Raw genomic sequence first — 14,756 nt, forward strand, 5'->3', positions numbered from 1 at the left:
ATCACACTGGTGCCGAAAACCCGGGATGGAAGGGGAAGCCGCCGCCAGACAGTCCATGCCAACCCCATTTGCGGAGGTCATCCACGCGCTCGCGGGCCTCCACCAACAACATCAGAAGGCGTTGCTCAAGCTGGAGGAGCAGCAGCAGCGCCGGTTCGAGGCGCTCCTCCAGGGCCAGAAGGAGGACCGCGAGCAGTTCCGGAGCTGGTTGGACCGGGAGGTTCGAGACCCTACCGCGGCTGCAGCCATGCCTCTCCATAAGATGGGTCCCCAGGATGACCCGGAGGCGTTCCTGGACCTCTTTGAGAGGACGGCTACGGCCGGGAAATGGCCATCGGCGGACTGGCCCATGCGGTTGATCCCGCTGCTGTCAGGCGAAGCCCAGATCGCCGCTCAACAGCTGCCAGTCCAGAACCTCCTGGTCTTTGAAGACCTGAAGCGCGCCATTCTCCAGCGGGTCGGCCGGACCCCGGAACAAAGTCGGCGCCGGTTCCGGTCACTGGAGCTCGGCGAATCCGGCCGACCCTTCGCCTTCGCGCAACAGCTCCGGGACGCGTGCCGCAAATGGCTGGTGACCGAGGGCCGCGACGTCGAGGGAGTCGTGGAGCAGGTGGTGCTGGAGCAGTTCGTGACACGACTCCCGAAGAAGACCTCCCAGTGGGTCCAGTGCCATCGCCCGACGTCGCTGGACCAGGCCATCCAGTTGGCAGAGGACCAGATGGTGGCGTGCCCGGGGGTCGGCGAACCCTCATCTCTCTCTCTCTCTCTCTCTCCCCCCCTCTCTCTCTCTCGCGTCCTGTTCCTACTCCCAGGTCCCGAGGCAGCATCCCACCGAGACCGGCTCCCCGATGGAGAACGGGACCGGGACAGGACCAGAGCTGGAGGACCCGTACTCTACCTCGGGAAATGGCTCCCTCCTCCAGCGCCGCAGAGGGCCCCGGGCCCGCGCTCTCCTCACGCCCGTTACCGGACCCGCTTCCTGCCACCGGGGTGGCGGGGAAGCCTGGGCCGGCCTGCGGGCGGTGTGGGGACCCCGGGCATTTCATTGATCGGTGCCCCATGATGGAGATCGGGACGCTGATCAGGGTCCCCGACGAGCCGCGGGCCGCCCTCGACCAAGCAGGGTTATACCAGATTCCAGTAAGTGTAAAGGGGGGTAATTATCAGGCGTTGGTGGATTCAGGTTGTAACCAGACCTCCATCCACCAAAGCCTGATCCATGCGTCGGCATTGGATAAGAGCCGCATGGTTAAGGTGCGGTGTGTGCACGGGGAAATAGTGGGTTATCCCCTGGTGCCAGTCACCATTCAATTTCGGGGCCAAAAGCATAGAGTTGAGGTGGCAGTTAACCAGCACCTTCAGCACCCGTTGATTTTGGGGACTAATTGGCCGGGGTTTAAATCCTTATTGGCGTTTCTGTGCACGGGTGCTCCGGGGGAGTATAAAAAGCAGGACGGGGGAGCGTCGGTGCAGGCTGGGGAGGCTGTCCCGGGGACCGCGGGTCCTGCTTTGGGGGAACGGAGCGCGTCTGATGAACTAATTTTTTCAGAGCGCGATGATTTTCCTCTAGAGCAGTCCCGGGATGACACGCTGCAAAACGCGCTTGAGCAGGTCCAAGTGATCGACGGGCAGGCGGTCCATCCGAACCAGCCGCTCTCCTATCCATATTTTGCTGTAATCAAGGATAGGTTGTATCGGGTGACCCAGGACCCACAGTCAAAGCAAGATACAACTCAATTGTTAGTTCCAAAGAGCCGCCGGGAAATGCTTTTCCAGGCGGCTCACTCTAATCCAATGGCTGGTCATTTGGGGCAAGCAGCTACACTAAATCGTATAATGACCCGATTTTTCTGGCCAGGCATTCACGAGAATGTGCGCAGGTGGTGCGCCTCTTGTCGCGAATGCCAGTTGGTAAATCCACCGGCCAACCGAAAAGCACCATTGTGCCCGCTCCCTTTAATAGAGGTCCCCTTCGAACGAATTGGCATGGACCTCATCGGGCCATTAGAACGATCTGCACGGGGGCATCGCTTTGCATTAGTCCTGGTGGATTATGCAACGCGATACCCCGAAGCAGTGCCGCTCCGCAACATTTCTGCTAAAAGCGTCGCGGGTGCACTGTTTCAATTAATCTCCCGGGTGGGGATCCCGAAAGAGATTCTCACCGATCAGGGCACGGCGTTTATGTCACGTACTATCCGCGAATTATACGAATTGTTGGGCATTAAATCGATTCGCACCAGCGTCTATCACCCACAAACAGATGGTTTGGTGGAACGGTTTAATCGCACATTGAAATCCATGATTCGTAAATTCGTGCAGGAAGACGCCAAAAATTGGGATAAGTGGCTAGAACCCCTCTTGTTCGCTGTACGGGAGGTCCCCCAAGCCTCCACGGGGTTTTCCCCCTTTGAGCTGCTCTATGGACGCCAGCCCCGCGGGGTACTGGATGTCCTTAGAGAGGCTTGGGAGGACGGACCTTCAAATAGCAAGAACGAAATTCAGTATGTCCTGGATCTGAGAACAAAACTCCACACATTGGGGCGGCTCTCTATGGAGAATTTGTTACAGGCTCAGGACAAACAAAGTCGGCTGTACAACAGGGGGGCTAAACTACGCAAATTTGCACCGGGAGATAGAGTGCTTGTATTACTGCCCACATCCAGCTCTAAATTACTCGCCAAGTGGCAAGGACCCTTTGTGGTCACACGGCGAATTGGGGATCTTAACTATGAGGTTATTCGATCCGACAGGGACGGGACACATCAGATTTATCACCTCAACCTCCTAAAGAAGTGGAGTGAGGCGGAGTCTGCGATGCTGGCGACGGTAGTGAGTGGGGAGGAGGATCTCGGGCCAGAGGCGAATATAAAGTCACGATCCGCTACTCTGGCCATTTGCGGAGATCACCTCTCACCGTCCCAGATCGCGGACATTCGAAATTTGCAAACAGAGTTTGCTGATGTGTTCTCGCCCCTCCCTGGTCGCACGAACCTCATACAGCACCATGTTGAGACCGACCCGGGTGTGGTAGTGCGCAGCCGGCCGTATAGATTACCTGAACATAAAAAGAAAGTGGTACAGGAGGAATTGGAAGCGATGTTGGATATGGGGGTAATAGAAGAGTCCAACAGTGACTGGGCGAGCCCGATAGTTTTAGTGCCTAAAACTGACGGCTCCGTGCGGTTCTGTGTGGATTATCGCAAGGTGAATGCTGTATCGAAATTCGATGCATATCCAATGCCGCGAGTGGACGAATTGCTTGATCGGCTCGGCACTGCTCGCTTTTATTCGACACTGGATTTAACGAAGGGCTATTGGCAGATCCCCTTATCTCCAATGTCTAAAGAAAAAACTGCGTTCACGACGCCGTTCGGATTACACCAATTTGTTACGCTTCCTTTCGGTTTGTTCGGCGCACCGGCTACCTTTCAGCGTCTGATGGACAGAATCCTCCGGCCGCATGCTGCATATGCCGCGGCATACCTGGATGATATTATCATCTATAGTAACGACTGGCAGCGGCATATGCAGCACCTGCGAGCTGTCCTCAGAACGCTGCGAGGGGCTGGGCTCACGGCCAACCCAAAGAAGTGTGCAATTGGGCGCGTGGAAGTTAGGTATCTGGGCTTTCACTTGGGTCATGGACAGGTGCGTCCCCAAATTGACAAGACGGCAGCGATTGCGACCTGTCCGAGACCTAAGACCAAAAAGGAGGTTAGACAGTTCCTGGGGCTAGCAGGGTATTACAGAAGGTTTGTACATAATTATTCGGACCTTGCTAGCCCGCTGACTGATTTAACTAAAAAGGAGGCGCCAGATACCGTTCAGTGGACGGAGCAGTGTCAGCAGGCTTTTACCCAGATAAAGGCAGCCCTGTGTGGTGGCCCGCTGTTACAGGCTCCTAACTTTTCTCTCCCTTTTTCCCTGCAGACCGACGCATCGGACAGGGGGCTGGGCGCCGTCTTGACCCAGGAGATAGAGGGTGAGGAGCGGCCGGTGCTGTACATTAGTCGCAAGCTCTCGAAGAGGGAGACCATGTACAGCACCATTGAGAAGGAGGCTCTCGCCATTAAGTGGGCTGTTCTCACTCTCCGCTATTATCTCCTGGGCCGAGAGTTCACCCTCTGTTCGGACCACGCTCCCCTGCAGTGGCTCCACCGAATGAAGGATACCAACGCGCGGATCACCCGTTGGTATCTAGCGTTACAGCCTTTCAAGTTCCAGGTGATCCACAGGCCGGGTGCACAGATGGCTGTGGCTGACTTCCTCTCCCGCAGGAGGGGGGGGGGGGGGGGGCTGCAGGCCGGACGGCTCCCCGGCCTGAGTCGGGCGGTGGGGGTATGTGGCGAGGGGTGCGTGGTTTGGCGAGATCTGCAGCGGGAGAGCGAGGGCGGAGCCAGGCGGTGAGTAAGCGGGTCAAGTTCAAATGACGAACACCTGTCTGTGATTGCAGTAATTGGCGTGAGGAGACCGCATATAAACAGCCCTGGCAGACAGCACTTTTGAGAGAGACTGGGAGCTCGTGCACGGACCGGCCAGACACGACGTCTTTACTGAGATTGAGCCTATTGCGAAGCTGTAGCCAGCGGGAAGAGTTTTGCCCATTTACTTTCTGTTTGTGATTTGTTTATTTGAGTGACGTTATTGTGAGCGCGGAGGGCGCTGTGGAAAGAGTGAAAAATAAAAGTGCACGAGCCCCAGATATTGCCGACCCTGTGTCTCCTTCCATCACCTACACTTCACACAGAACCCGATCTGTATCACAAACTTGTTCTGCATATAAAAGCGTTAATGTCTCTTCAGAAAATTAGACTAAACCACACAATTCTTATGGGTTAGTTTTACGATCTCTTTAAAAACTTTTTGAAGTGTTAAAGTGGTGTCAAATTTTAATTTTTGGTTGAACTAACACTTGAAGCATTCAAGTGATTTTAAACTAGTGCAAGACGACGCGAAAGAGAACTGCACTGACAGCACGCAAACACTGAATTCCATTCTCTTTCTCTTCTGTTTTTGCTTCAACGGAAACATAAACAAATGGGAAAGAAAACTGACGCGTATCATTTATAATGGATCCATACAGTACATTCAATTTTAAAGTGACAGCAGACTTGTAAAGCTGCTACTGTCTGTGTCTTTAAAGCTCCAGTCTGTAACTTTTTTGGGTTCAAAATTATCCAAAATAAATTTTTGAGCAAGTACATAACCAGCCTGTGTTCAAAACTCTCTGCTTGCATTAGCTTGATTCAAAACGGTATGCTTGTTATATGTTTTTAATTCCAGTGGTACTGGTGGATTTCCGTGGGAGATTCGGGCATTTCTTTGCATCATAACGTTACATCTGTACACATGAAGAAGAATCTCGGCTAGTATAAGCTATATTGAGTCATTACGTCACATCTGTACACATGAAGAAGAGTCTCGGCTAGTATAAGCTATATTGAGTCATTACGCCACATCTGTACACATGAAGAAGAGTCTCGGCTAGTATACGTTATATTGAGTCATTACGTCACATCTGAACACATAAAGAAGAGTCTCGGCTAGTAAAAGCTATATTGAGTCATTACGTCACATCTGTACACATAGAAGAGTCTCGTCTAGTATAAGCTATATTGAGTCATTACGTCACATCTGTACACATAAAGAAAAGTCTCGGCTAGTATAAGCTATATTGAGTCATTACGTCACATCTGAACACATAAAGAAGGAGTCTCGGCTCGTATAAGCTATATTGATTCATTACGTCACATCTGTACACATGAAGAAAAGTCTTGGCTAGTATAAGCTATATTGAGTCATTACGTCACATCTGTACACTTGAAGAAGAGTCTCGGCTAGTATAAGCTATATTGAGTCATTACGTCACATCTGTACACATGAAGAAGAGTCTCGGCTAGTAAAAGCTATATTGAGTCATTACGTCACATCTGTACACTTGAAGAAGAGTCTCGTCTAGTATAAGCTATATTGATTCATTACGTCACATCTGTACACATAAAGAAAAGTCTCGGCTAGTATAAGCTATATTGAGTCATTACGTCACATCTGTACACTTGAAGAAGAGTCTCGGCTAGTATAAGCTATATTGAGTCATTACGTCAAATCTGTACATATGAAGAAGAGTCTCTCGGCTAGTGTAAGCTATATTGAGTCATTACGTCACATCTCTACACATAAAGAAGAGTCTTGGCTAGTATAAGCTATATTGAGTCATTACGTCACATCTCTACACATGAAGAAGAGTCTCGGCTAGTATAAGCTATATTGAGTCATTACGTCACATCTGTACACTTGAAGAAGAGTCTCGGCTAGTATAAGCTATATTGAGTCATTACGTCAAATCTGTACATATGAAGAAGAGTCTCTCGGCTAGTGTAAGCTATATTGAGTCATTACGTCACATCTCTACACATAAAGAAGAGTCTTGGCTAGTATAAGCTATATTGAGTCATTACGTCACATCTCTACACATGAAGAAGAGTCTCGGCTAGTATAAGCTATATTGAGTCATTACGTCAAATCTGTACACATAAAGAAGGAGTCTCGGCTAGTATAAGCTATATTGAGTCATTACGTCAAATCTGTACACATAAAGAAGAGTCTCGGCTAGTATAAGCTATATTGAGTCATTACGTCACATCTGTACACATGAAGAAGAGTCTCGGCTAGTATAAGCTATATTGAGTCATTACGTCACATCTGTACACATGAAGAAGAGTCTCGGCTAGTAAAAGCTATATTGAGTCATTACGTCACATCTGTACACATGAAGAAGAGTCTCGGCTAGTATAAGCTATATTGAGTCATTACGTCACATCTGTACACATGAAGAAGAGTCTCGGCTAGTAAAAGCTATATTGAGTCATTACGTCACATCTGTACACATGAAGAAGAGTCTCGGCTAGTATAAGCTATATTGAGTCATTACGTCACATCTGAACACATAAAGAAGAGTCTCGGCTAGTATAAGATATATTGAGTCATTGCGTCACATCTCTACACATAAAGAAGGAGTCTCGGCTAGTATGTGCTATATTGAGTCATTATTCTAGTAAACATTGTTTTGAAAGTAAACACAGTGTGTATCAGTATATTGGATCCGTGCATCAGTGTTACATTTGATTAGATTAATTGAAATCTTGGTGTCATAACTGCCTGTTTCACGACTGGTAAAGAAAATTTAATGGCCGGTAAATTTTCTTAAGTCACCGCCCATTGGCAGGTGGGGCAAAATGTTCGTTAGGCCTTGCTCTTGCTGTTTGGAACAGGGCAGGCGCTTTCAGTTTATATTATTATAAAAAAGCAAAACGACAGTGAAAAACATGTGCCATGGTGGCCAAGTAATGTAATTACTGTAATGTAATTTATGTAAGCCTAGTAGATAATGTACTCTTTCTCCATGTCCTCCACCAGGTGAATGTTGCTGTTTTATCTCTCATCACATGTGTCTCTGTGATGGACATGGAGACCGCTGTATGTGAACCATGTTACCACAATGGTGATGTCCACCATGAGGAGCTCTGTCCAAAGCAGCCCACCGTTCTCAAGATCCACCTCTACCACCGCAGCCAGAGCGATGCTAACTGCACCCCTCTGTGTTACCCACCGGGAGAGTATGTCACCGAACAGCTCATCATCAATGCTGCCAAGGAGTGCGGTGAGTTATGCCTAACATTATAGAAAAGAAGCTAAAAAAATTATTTCGAATTTATAAAGTAGATATGAATTAAATGTTCTGATAAAGAATAATATTGCACTGTGTTCAATCTAGATGCAATTTGATAAATCCCTTCAATGGAGACCATGGTTTTATTGGTTGCTTGGTGTCTATATTTGAGTAGCCCTGGCCACTGTGAAGTTTAATTTATCAAAAATCTGAAATCTTATCACGTTGCTCCTGTTTACTACTATGTTAAAGTAATTTCCCTGAAAAAAGGGTTAACAGCCTAACATTATTTTCTTCTTGCCAATGTACTCCAGATTATTATATTAATATATTTGTTATTATTTTTATTATAGGTTATTGCAGAAACGGTTAGTTAATTGTGGCATGGTCGGGATTATCACATTAATCAGTTTTTGATGGCTTAATTAGAGATGCACCGATTACAATTTTCTTGGCCGATTCCGATTTCCGTTTTTTCAGAATTTGTCCTGCCGATAACGGTTTTAGCCGATTCCAATTTCATTTTTTCTAACCACCCAGTACACACAAATATTTATTTTCTCTCTTTTCTTTAGTAGAACATTTTACTTTTTGCATAGAACATTTTTGAACAGTAATCGCTATAAAATAGGACTATAGGGCTGCACGATGTATCATTTTAGCATCTATATCACGATGTGTGCATCCACGATAGTTACATCGCAAGGATGTGCGATGTCAATTATAGGGATCGTAGTCGATCCGTGATTCATGATCAGTAGGCTATGTGCCAGCAGCTCCCTGATCCATAACGCTTGTGATTCGCGGATTAATTGTAAAGTTTAACGATCCTAGTGTGAGAGTTTATCAATTTGCAAGCCCTGTCAGTTTAAACATCAAACGCTAGAAGAAGACTGGAATTTGCGCGCTGTTTTCTGTTTTGTCCCACCAAAGCTTGACCGGTGAGTGATGTAGATGACGATGAGTGACTTCTGCACTCATTTAACTAAGAGAGTGAAAGCCTTGGTCGTGCGCATGCACTCTCACTCACTCTCTCTCTCTCCCTCTCTCTCTCTCTCTCTCTCTCTCTCTCTCTCTCTCTATTAAAGTCTATTTTACAACATTAGTTAAGTTAACATTCTATTAATATTAATTTCTATGCGGAATTACTCCATGACAAAACCACCCCAGTCATTCTAGAATGATTCATTCTTTCCAAATAGAGCTATTCAAGTAGTCTGGACAAATTGTTTTTATATTGCAATACAGTATATATCGCGGAAAAATAAAATATTGCAATGCAATTTTTTTTTTATTTATTTACTTTTTTTACCAATATCGTGCAGACTTCTGGTGTGGGAAATTCACACACATCTAAAGTGCAGTGTTATGGAAGAAATATTTCCTTCTTTTCACATCCAATTTCCAACTAAAAAAATGTGTTCATTTCAAAAAGAAAATTCATTTTCTTTTCTGACATAGCCTACTCCAGTTCTTGTTAAAACACACCAGATATGCAAATTCTGTGTGAACTCATATTTATTTTGTCCATCAAAAGTGCGCTTTCACTTTAATTGAGCGTGAGCAGCGCAGAAAAATAGACTCTGTGCCGAAACCCGTGCTTCACCGCTGATCTAGCCAAATCCCCGGATGTGTTCTTGATCCGCCCGATTTACCGAGGATACATCGAGAGGTGACTTGTGCGGACTTGAGACAGCTAGGTATCCCACAATGCATCTCGCTCCAACCAGCAAGCATCAATAGCAGAGGAGAAAACCCGTGTAATATCAAAATACTACTGTTATTGTGTCATGGAATGTAATTTTAAGAGTGTTTCAGGCAAGTATAGTTTTTTAAAGCTCAAATCTGTGATTTATTAATAAAGATACCGCTAATTTGAGAAATGTATCTGATGTTTTCGGAGTTGTGACATCCAGGCTTACACCGGGCGCTCAGCGCTCATTAAAGGGTTAGTTCACCCAAAAATGAAAATTAAGTCATTAATTACTCACCCCCATGCTGTACCAACCCCGTAAGACCTTCGTTCGTCTTCGGAACACAAATGAAGATATTTTTGATTAAATTTGAGAGCTGTATCACTACCACATTGGCTCCTAAGGGACTGCCTCTTAACGGCCCAGAAAGTCAATGAAGAAAATGTTTAAATATCCCAAGTGACTACCGTGGCTCAACTATATGTTTATCAAGCGACGCGAATACTTGTTGTGCGAAAAAACAAACAAAAATAACGAGTTTGTTCGACTATTTCTTTTCTTCCTTGTAGGCCAGAAACAAGATTTCCTTAGATTTCCACGACGCATGCGCGAGATTTGCGATCAGATTGTTACATGATCCTTCAGAAAGACTAATTTGGTACACAAAAAAGGTAACACTTTAGTTTAGGGCAGTGGCGTATCCAGGACATTTTTTGGGGGGTGGCCAAGAAGGGACACAAAGCTAGAGTGGGGTGGCCATGGCATAGCGAAGTTAAATGTGTATACGTGCAGCCGACCATGGTTCAAATCCTGGTCCTTTGCTGCATGTCTCCTCTCTCTCTCCCATGATTTCCTGTCTCATAACTGTCAAATAAAGGTGTCTATCCTGGTAAAAACAGTCCTAACCACCAATCACAGACAGTCCTCAAGTATCTCTGGTTATTTTAACATGTCTATTTTTAATCAGTAATTATGGTCAGGAATCAGGATAGGGTAAATATTTTCTAAGAGCTATTTTCTTGAAGTGGATTTAAGTCCTTTTCACTTGACAAGTTAGATTAGATTAGCAAAATTAAACTGCTCTTAACTCATCCTATAGAATAACATGTATCAGTCGTCAGCTCATCATCTGTGTCACCTGTATTGTTACCTGAGTTTGCTTTACTAATTGAGGCACCATCTTGTGGTTACATGAAAACACAGAAATCCAACAGGAGAAACCAAAATGCAGATAGGACTTTATTAAAAAGTGTATCTATAAAAGCAAAAGAAAAAAACTAAGTTTGTGAAAAAAAACAAAATATTTGTTGTTCTTTACATGCTTTTACATGGGTTACATGTTTATGTTATTATTTAGCTTAGATATAATTTGTTAGAGATACTGGAATTTGAATTTCTTAGTTTGTTCTTTGCCAGGAGTGAATTAAAAATTATTAATTGTTATTAAAAAAGGTAAAACTGGACCTAAATCAGTTGATCAGCTATCACCATTGATTGAAAGCATTTCTCTTGTTTCTTCTGTTGACAAACTTGACCAACTACCTATCAGATCTGGGGTGGCCAATGAGCTTTCAGGGGTGGCCCTGGCCACCCCAGGCCACCCCCTAGAATCGCCAATGGTTTAGGGTCCAATTGACCTTATGCACAGCTGCACTACTTCCTGAACTTATGCCAGCTCCTTGTTTCCTGTCTGCCATCATTGGCCGAACTTGATTAATTCAGGTGTGTCTGATTATTGTTGCCGTGACTACTGAGGTCAGGCACACCTGGATTAATCTTTTTAATCCAGTTTAATTTTAATTTGTCCCAATAATGACAGACAGGAAACAAGGAGCTGGCTTAAGTTCAGGAAGTAGTGCAGCTGTGCATAAAGCCAATTCTCACTATTAACTAGTTTTTATTATCTTGCATATTACAAGTACATTGGCTGTTTGTTAGTACTTATAAATCACATATTATTGGCTTATTCTGCATAACCATATTTTACATCCCTAAAGCCTAACCAATACCCACTTAATAACTATTAATAACCAGTAATTTGGAGTTTGAGGCAAAAACCTTAGTTAATGCTGAGAACTGTACCATAAACTAAAGTGTTACCAAAAAAGATTATCAATGTTGAAAACCATTGTGCTTAATTTTTTTTTTTTTTGTGGTTTCCATGATGCATTTTTTCAAGATTCTAATCTGAAGGATCATGTGACACTGAAGACTTTGGGCAAATTCCAATCGGAAGTGAGCATCCCTTTGCCCTATTAAATCCAAAGAGCAGAACATAACCATTAATTATTAAATTACTTCCTTGAAGAGACCATTGCATGTTCTCTTCATGAAGGGATTTAGTTGTTTATTTTCGTAGGGAACGCTTCTACAAATGGTGTCCCTTTCCTAAAGTGCCCTTCAAGGGTGCAAAAACGCTGTTTGGAATTCACCCTTTACCATCCCAGTAAAATATATAGCTTGTTTTCATATGACGTCACGCCACTGCGTTGCCATGGCCTGAAATGCAGATGGAGGGCAGGAAGTGATTTTCTATATTTAGGAAGCACTACAACAAACTCAAAATGCCTATGTTTTGCGTCGTTTATGGTTGCTCAAATCGATCAAACCACGAGGAGTTTTTATCGTGTGCCAAAAGTTGTTGCTCATAAGGGGGGGAAATACAAGAAATTGACAGAAAAACACCAGGAAAAATGCCTTACAAACCTACGTCTGCGGTCGGGAGGAGCCGAATGGGAAAATGCCTGTGTGTGTGTGTGTGCAGTGATCACTTCGTCAAATGTGAGTTAATACATTTATTTATGTGGCTTATAATTACATTATTCAGGTGTTTAAATACACTTATGTGGCTGTTTGTGTAACGTACCAGTTTCCGAACTTTGTAAAGTCAAAGTATGTCTGTAAGACGAGTTAGTTGCTGATATCTACAGCCTTGATGGCAGGCAAATCTCTCAATTCAGTTGAAAATCGGTCCTCTTCATAACGTAAGGATCATGTCCAATATATGTTTCGATTTTCTGTTTATATATTTCTCTCGTAATACCGTCTAAAGTAGTACAGTACGGATTTTCCTCCATCTCATTCCTTGCCCTCCATCTGCATTGCGCGCGTCAACACAATCACGTGACTGCAAACCACCTATTCAAATAGAAAAGCTATTTTTATATTTTGTATTTCACAATATTACTGCTTTTACTATATTTTTTATTACATAAACTTTTTTTTTTTAAACCATGACAAAAAAAATCTTAATTATTGACCGGTAGTTTAGATAAGGACAGTTCTATTAAAATTAAAGTTAACCTCAAAAATGGACTATTTTGCTGTTAGACTGCTGTTGACCATCATGATCTAATCCCTAGTTAATATGTGCATTGTGCAGGCATTTCTTAATTCACACTGGATGTTTTGGTGTATAAAATTGTTTGCCATTTTTTGTTTTTATGTGTTGCTCTTGGGCCTTATTAGGGAGTATGTCTGATGTTGTGTCTCTCTCTCTCTTGTCTCACTAGCTTCTGTTCTTTATGTTCATCTGTTTCTCACAGGAGTGACACCAGTCTACTGTAGCCTGTTTGGACTGTACAGAGAAGATGAAGGGGTCTGGTTATCACCCAATCATGTTCTCCATTTAAACGAAACAACCAATGAGAGTTTATTATTCAGAATTAGGTAATGCTCCATGTTTCACTTAATTAACCTGGTTTATTTTATTTGGCCTTTGTCCTCTCCGTTTCAATGTTTTGTAGACTGCAGTTTAGTGACTGCGATATTTCCTGTCAGGTACTATTTTCCCGGCTGGTATAGTTGTGGAGCGTCTCGGGCGTACCGCTATGGAGTGACGAAGGGATCTGAGAGTCCTGTCCTGGATGACTATGTAATGTCTTACCTCTTTGCTCAGGTGAGGATTCCCCATGTCACTTTTGCAATAAAGAAATTACCTTTAATTGTGAACTAAGTGTTGTGAGTTACGCTTCACTTGGCCTGAAATCTGAGCATACAGTCGTGGTCAGAATTGATGGCACCCCTGGTAAATATGATCAAAACTGGCTTTAAAAAATAAAATTGCATTGTTTATCCTTTTGATCTTTGATTAAAAAAAATTTGTTTTTAAAAAAAAAAAAAAATGTTTTTCTCCAAAACACGTCCACGATTATTGGCACCCTTTTATTACTTTTTTTTTTTTTTTTTTTTTTTGCAATCTCCTTTTGCTAAGATACCAGCTCTGAGTCTTATCCTATGATACCTGATAAGTTTGGAGAACACTTGACAAGAGATCAGAGACCATTCCTCCATACAGAATTTCTCCAGATCCTTCAGATTCCCAGATCCATGTTGGTGCTTTATCTTATCAGTTCACTCCACTTATCAGGTCAGGACACTGGGACGATCATGGCAGAAGTTTTATTTTGTGCTCTGTAACAAATTTTTGTGTTGATTTTGATGTTTGTTTTGGATCGTTGTCCTGATGGAATATCCAACCACGGCCCATTATAAGATTTCTAGCAGAAGGCGTCAAGTTTTGGAATTTTTATCTGTTGATATTTGAAAGAATCCACAATGCCATGTATCTGAACAAGAAGTCCAGGTCCTCGTGCAGAAAAATAGCCCCACAACATTAAGGATGTACACATGGGGTACTTTTTTAATGTACACTTGGGGTATGTTAAATTGTACACTTGGGGTACTTTTTATCCTTGTGTGGACCAAACCCATCTAGCGTGTTTGCTGCCAAAAAGCTATTTTTTTAGTTTCATCTGACCACAGAAGCCTGTGCCATTTGAAGATCCAGTCATGTCTGACAGCTGAATTTGCTGGTGTTTGTTCTTGGATGAGTGAGGAGGATTTTTATTGAAACCCTCCCAAACAACATGTGGTGATGTAGGTTTTTATTTTTTGGGTCCTTCTGACCCCTAAGACTCAAGTAATCTCTGCAATTCTCCATCTATGATCCTTGAAGAGTCTTTGGCTACTCAAACTTTCATCCTCACCTCCCTTAAGACACACATCTCTTAACATCTTTAGTTGCCCTGATGTTAAAAATGAGGAATTTCAATTCTTTAGCTATTTTCTTACAGCTACTTTCTATTTTGTGATGGTCAACAATCTTTTGCTGCACATCAGAACTCATTGTGATTGATGATTAAGGGGATTTGGCCTTTGTGTTTCCTCATATTTAAACTCCTGTGAAACAAAAAGTTATGGCTGGACAATTTCATGTTCCTAGTCACCCTGGTGTGCTAAAAAAAAAGGTCAATTTTAATGGGAATATCCTTCAGAGATATTTTGCCTGTAAAACATTCTAGGTGTGCAAATAATTGTGCAACCCCCCCCCCCCCCCAATTCAATTGGCTTTATGCCCAGCTGTACTACTTCCTGAACTTCAGCCAGCT

The 14,756-nt window shown here is 43.8% G+C and overlaps 1 protein-coding gene across 2 annotated transcripts in view; it reads left to right on the top strand.

Annotated features, from left to right (window-relative positions):
- jak2b (Janus kinase 2b) overlaps window positions 1-14,756 on the top strand; it is a 62,987-nt gene that overhangs the window by 12,168 nt on the left and 36,063 nt on the right. For both annotated transcript variants that reach the window (XM_039661926.2, XM_039661927.2), the window contains exons 2-4: window positions 7,420-7,663; window positions 12,912-13,035; window positions 13,147-13,264. In XM_039661926.2, the coding sequence (XP_039517860.2) occupies window positions 7,462-7,663; window positions 12,912-13,035; window positions 13,147-13,264 (444 nt within the window). In that variant the 5' untranslated portion in view covers window positions 7,420-7,461. The remainder of the gene's footprint in view (window positions 1-7,419; window positions 7,664-12,911; window positions 13,036-13,146; window positions 13,265-14,756) is intronic.

The sequence above is a fragment of the Pimephales promelas genome, chromosome 4 (genome assembly GCF_988280905.1).
Source record: "Pimephales promelas chromosome 4, fPimPro1.hap1.1, whole genome shotgun sequence".
Lineage (NCBI taxonomy): Eukaryota > Metazoa > Chordata > Actinopteri > Cypriniformes > Leuciscidae > Pimephales > Pimephales promelas.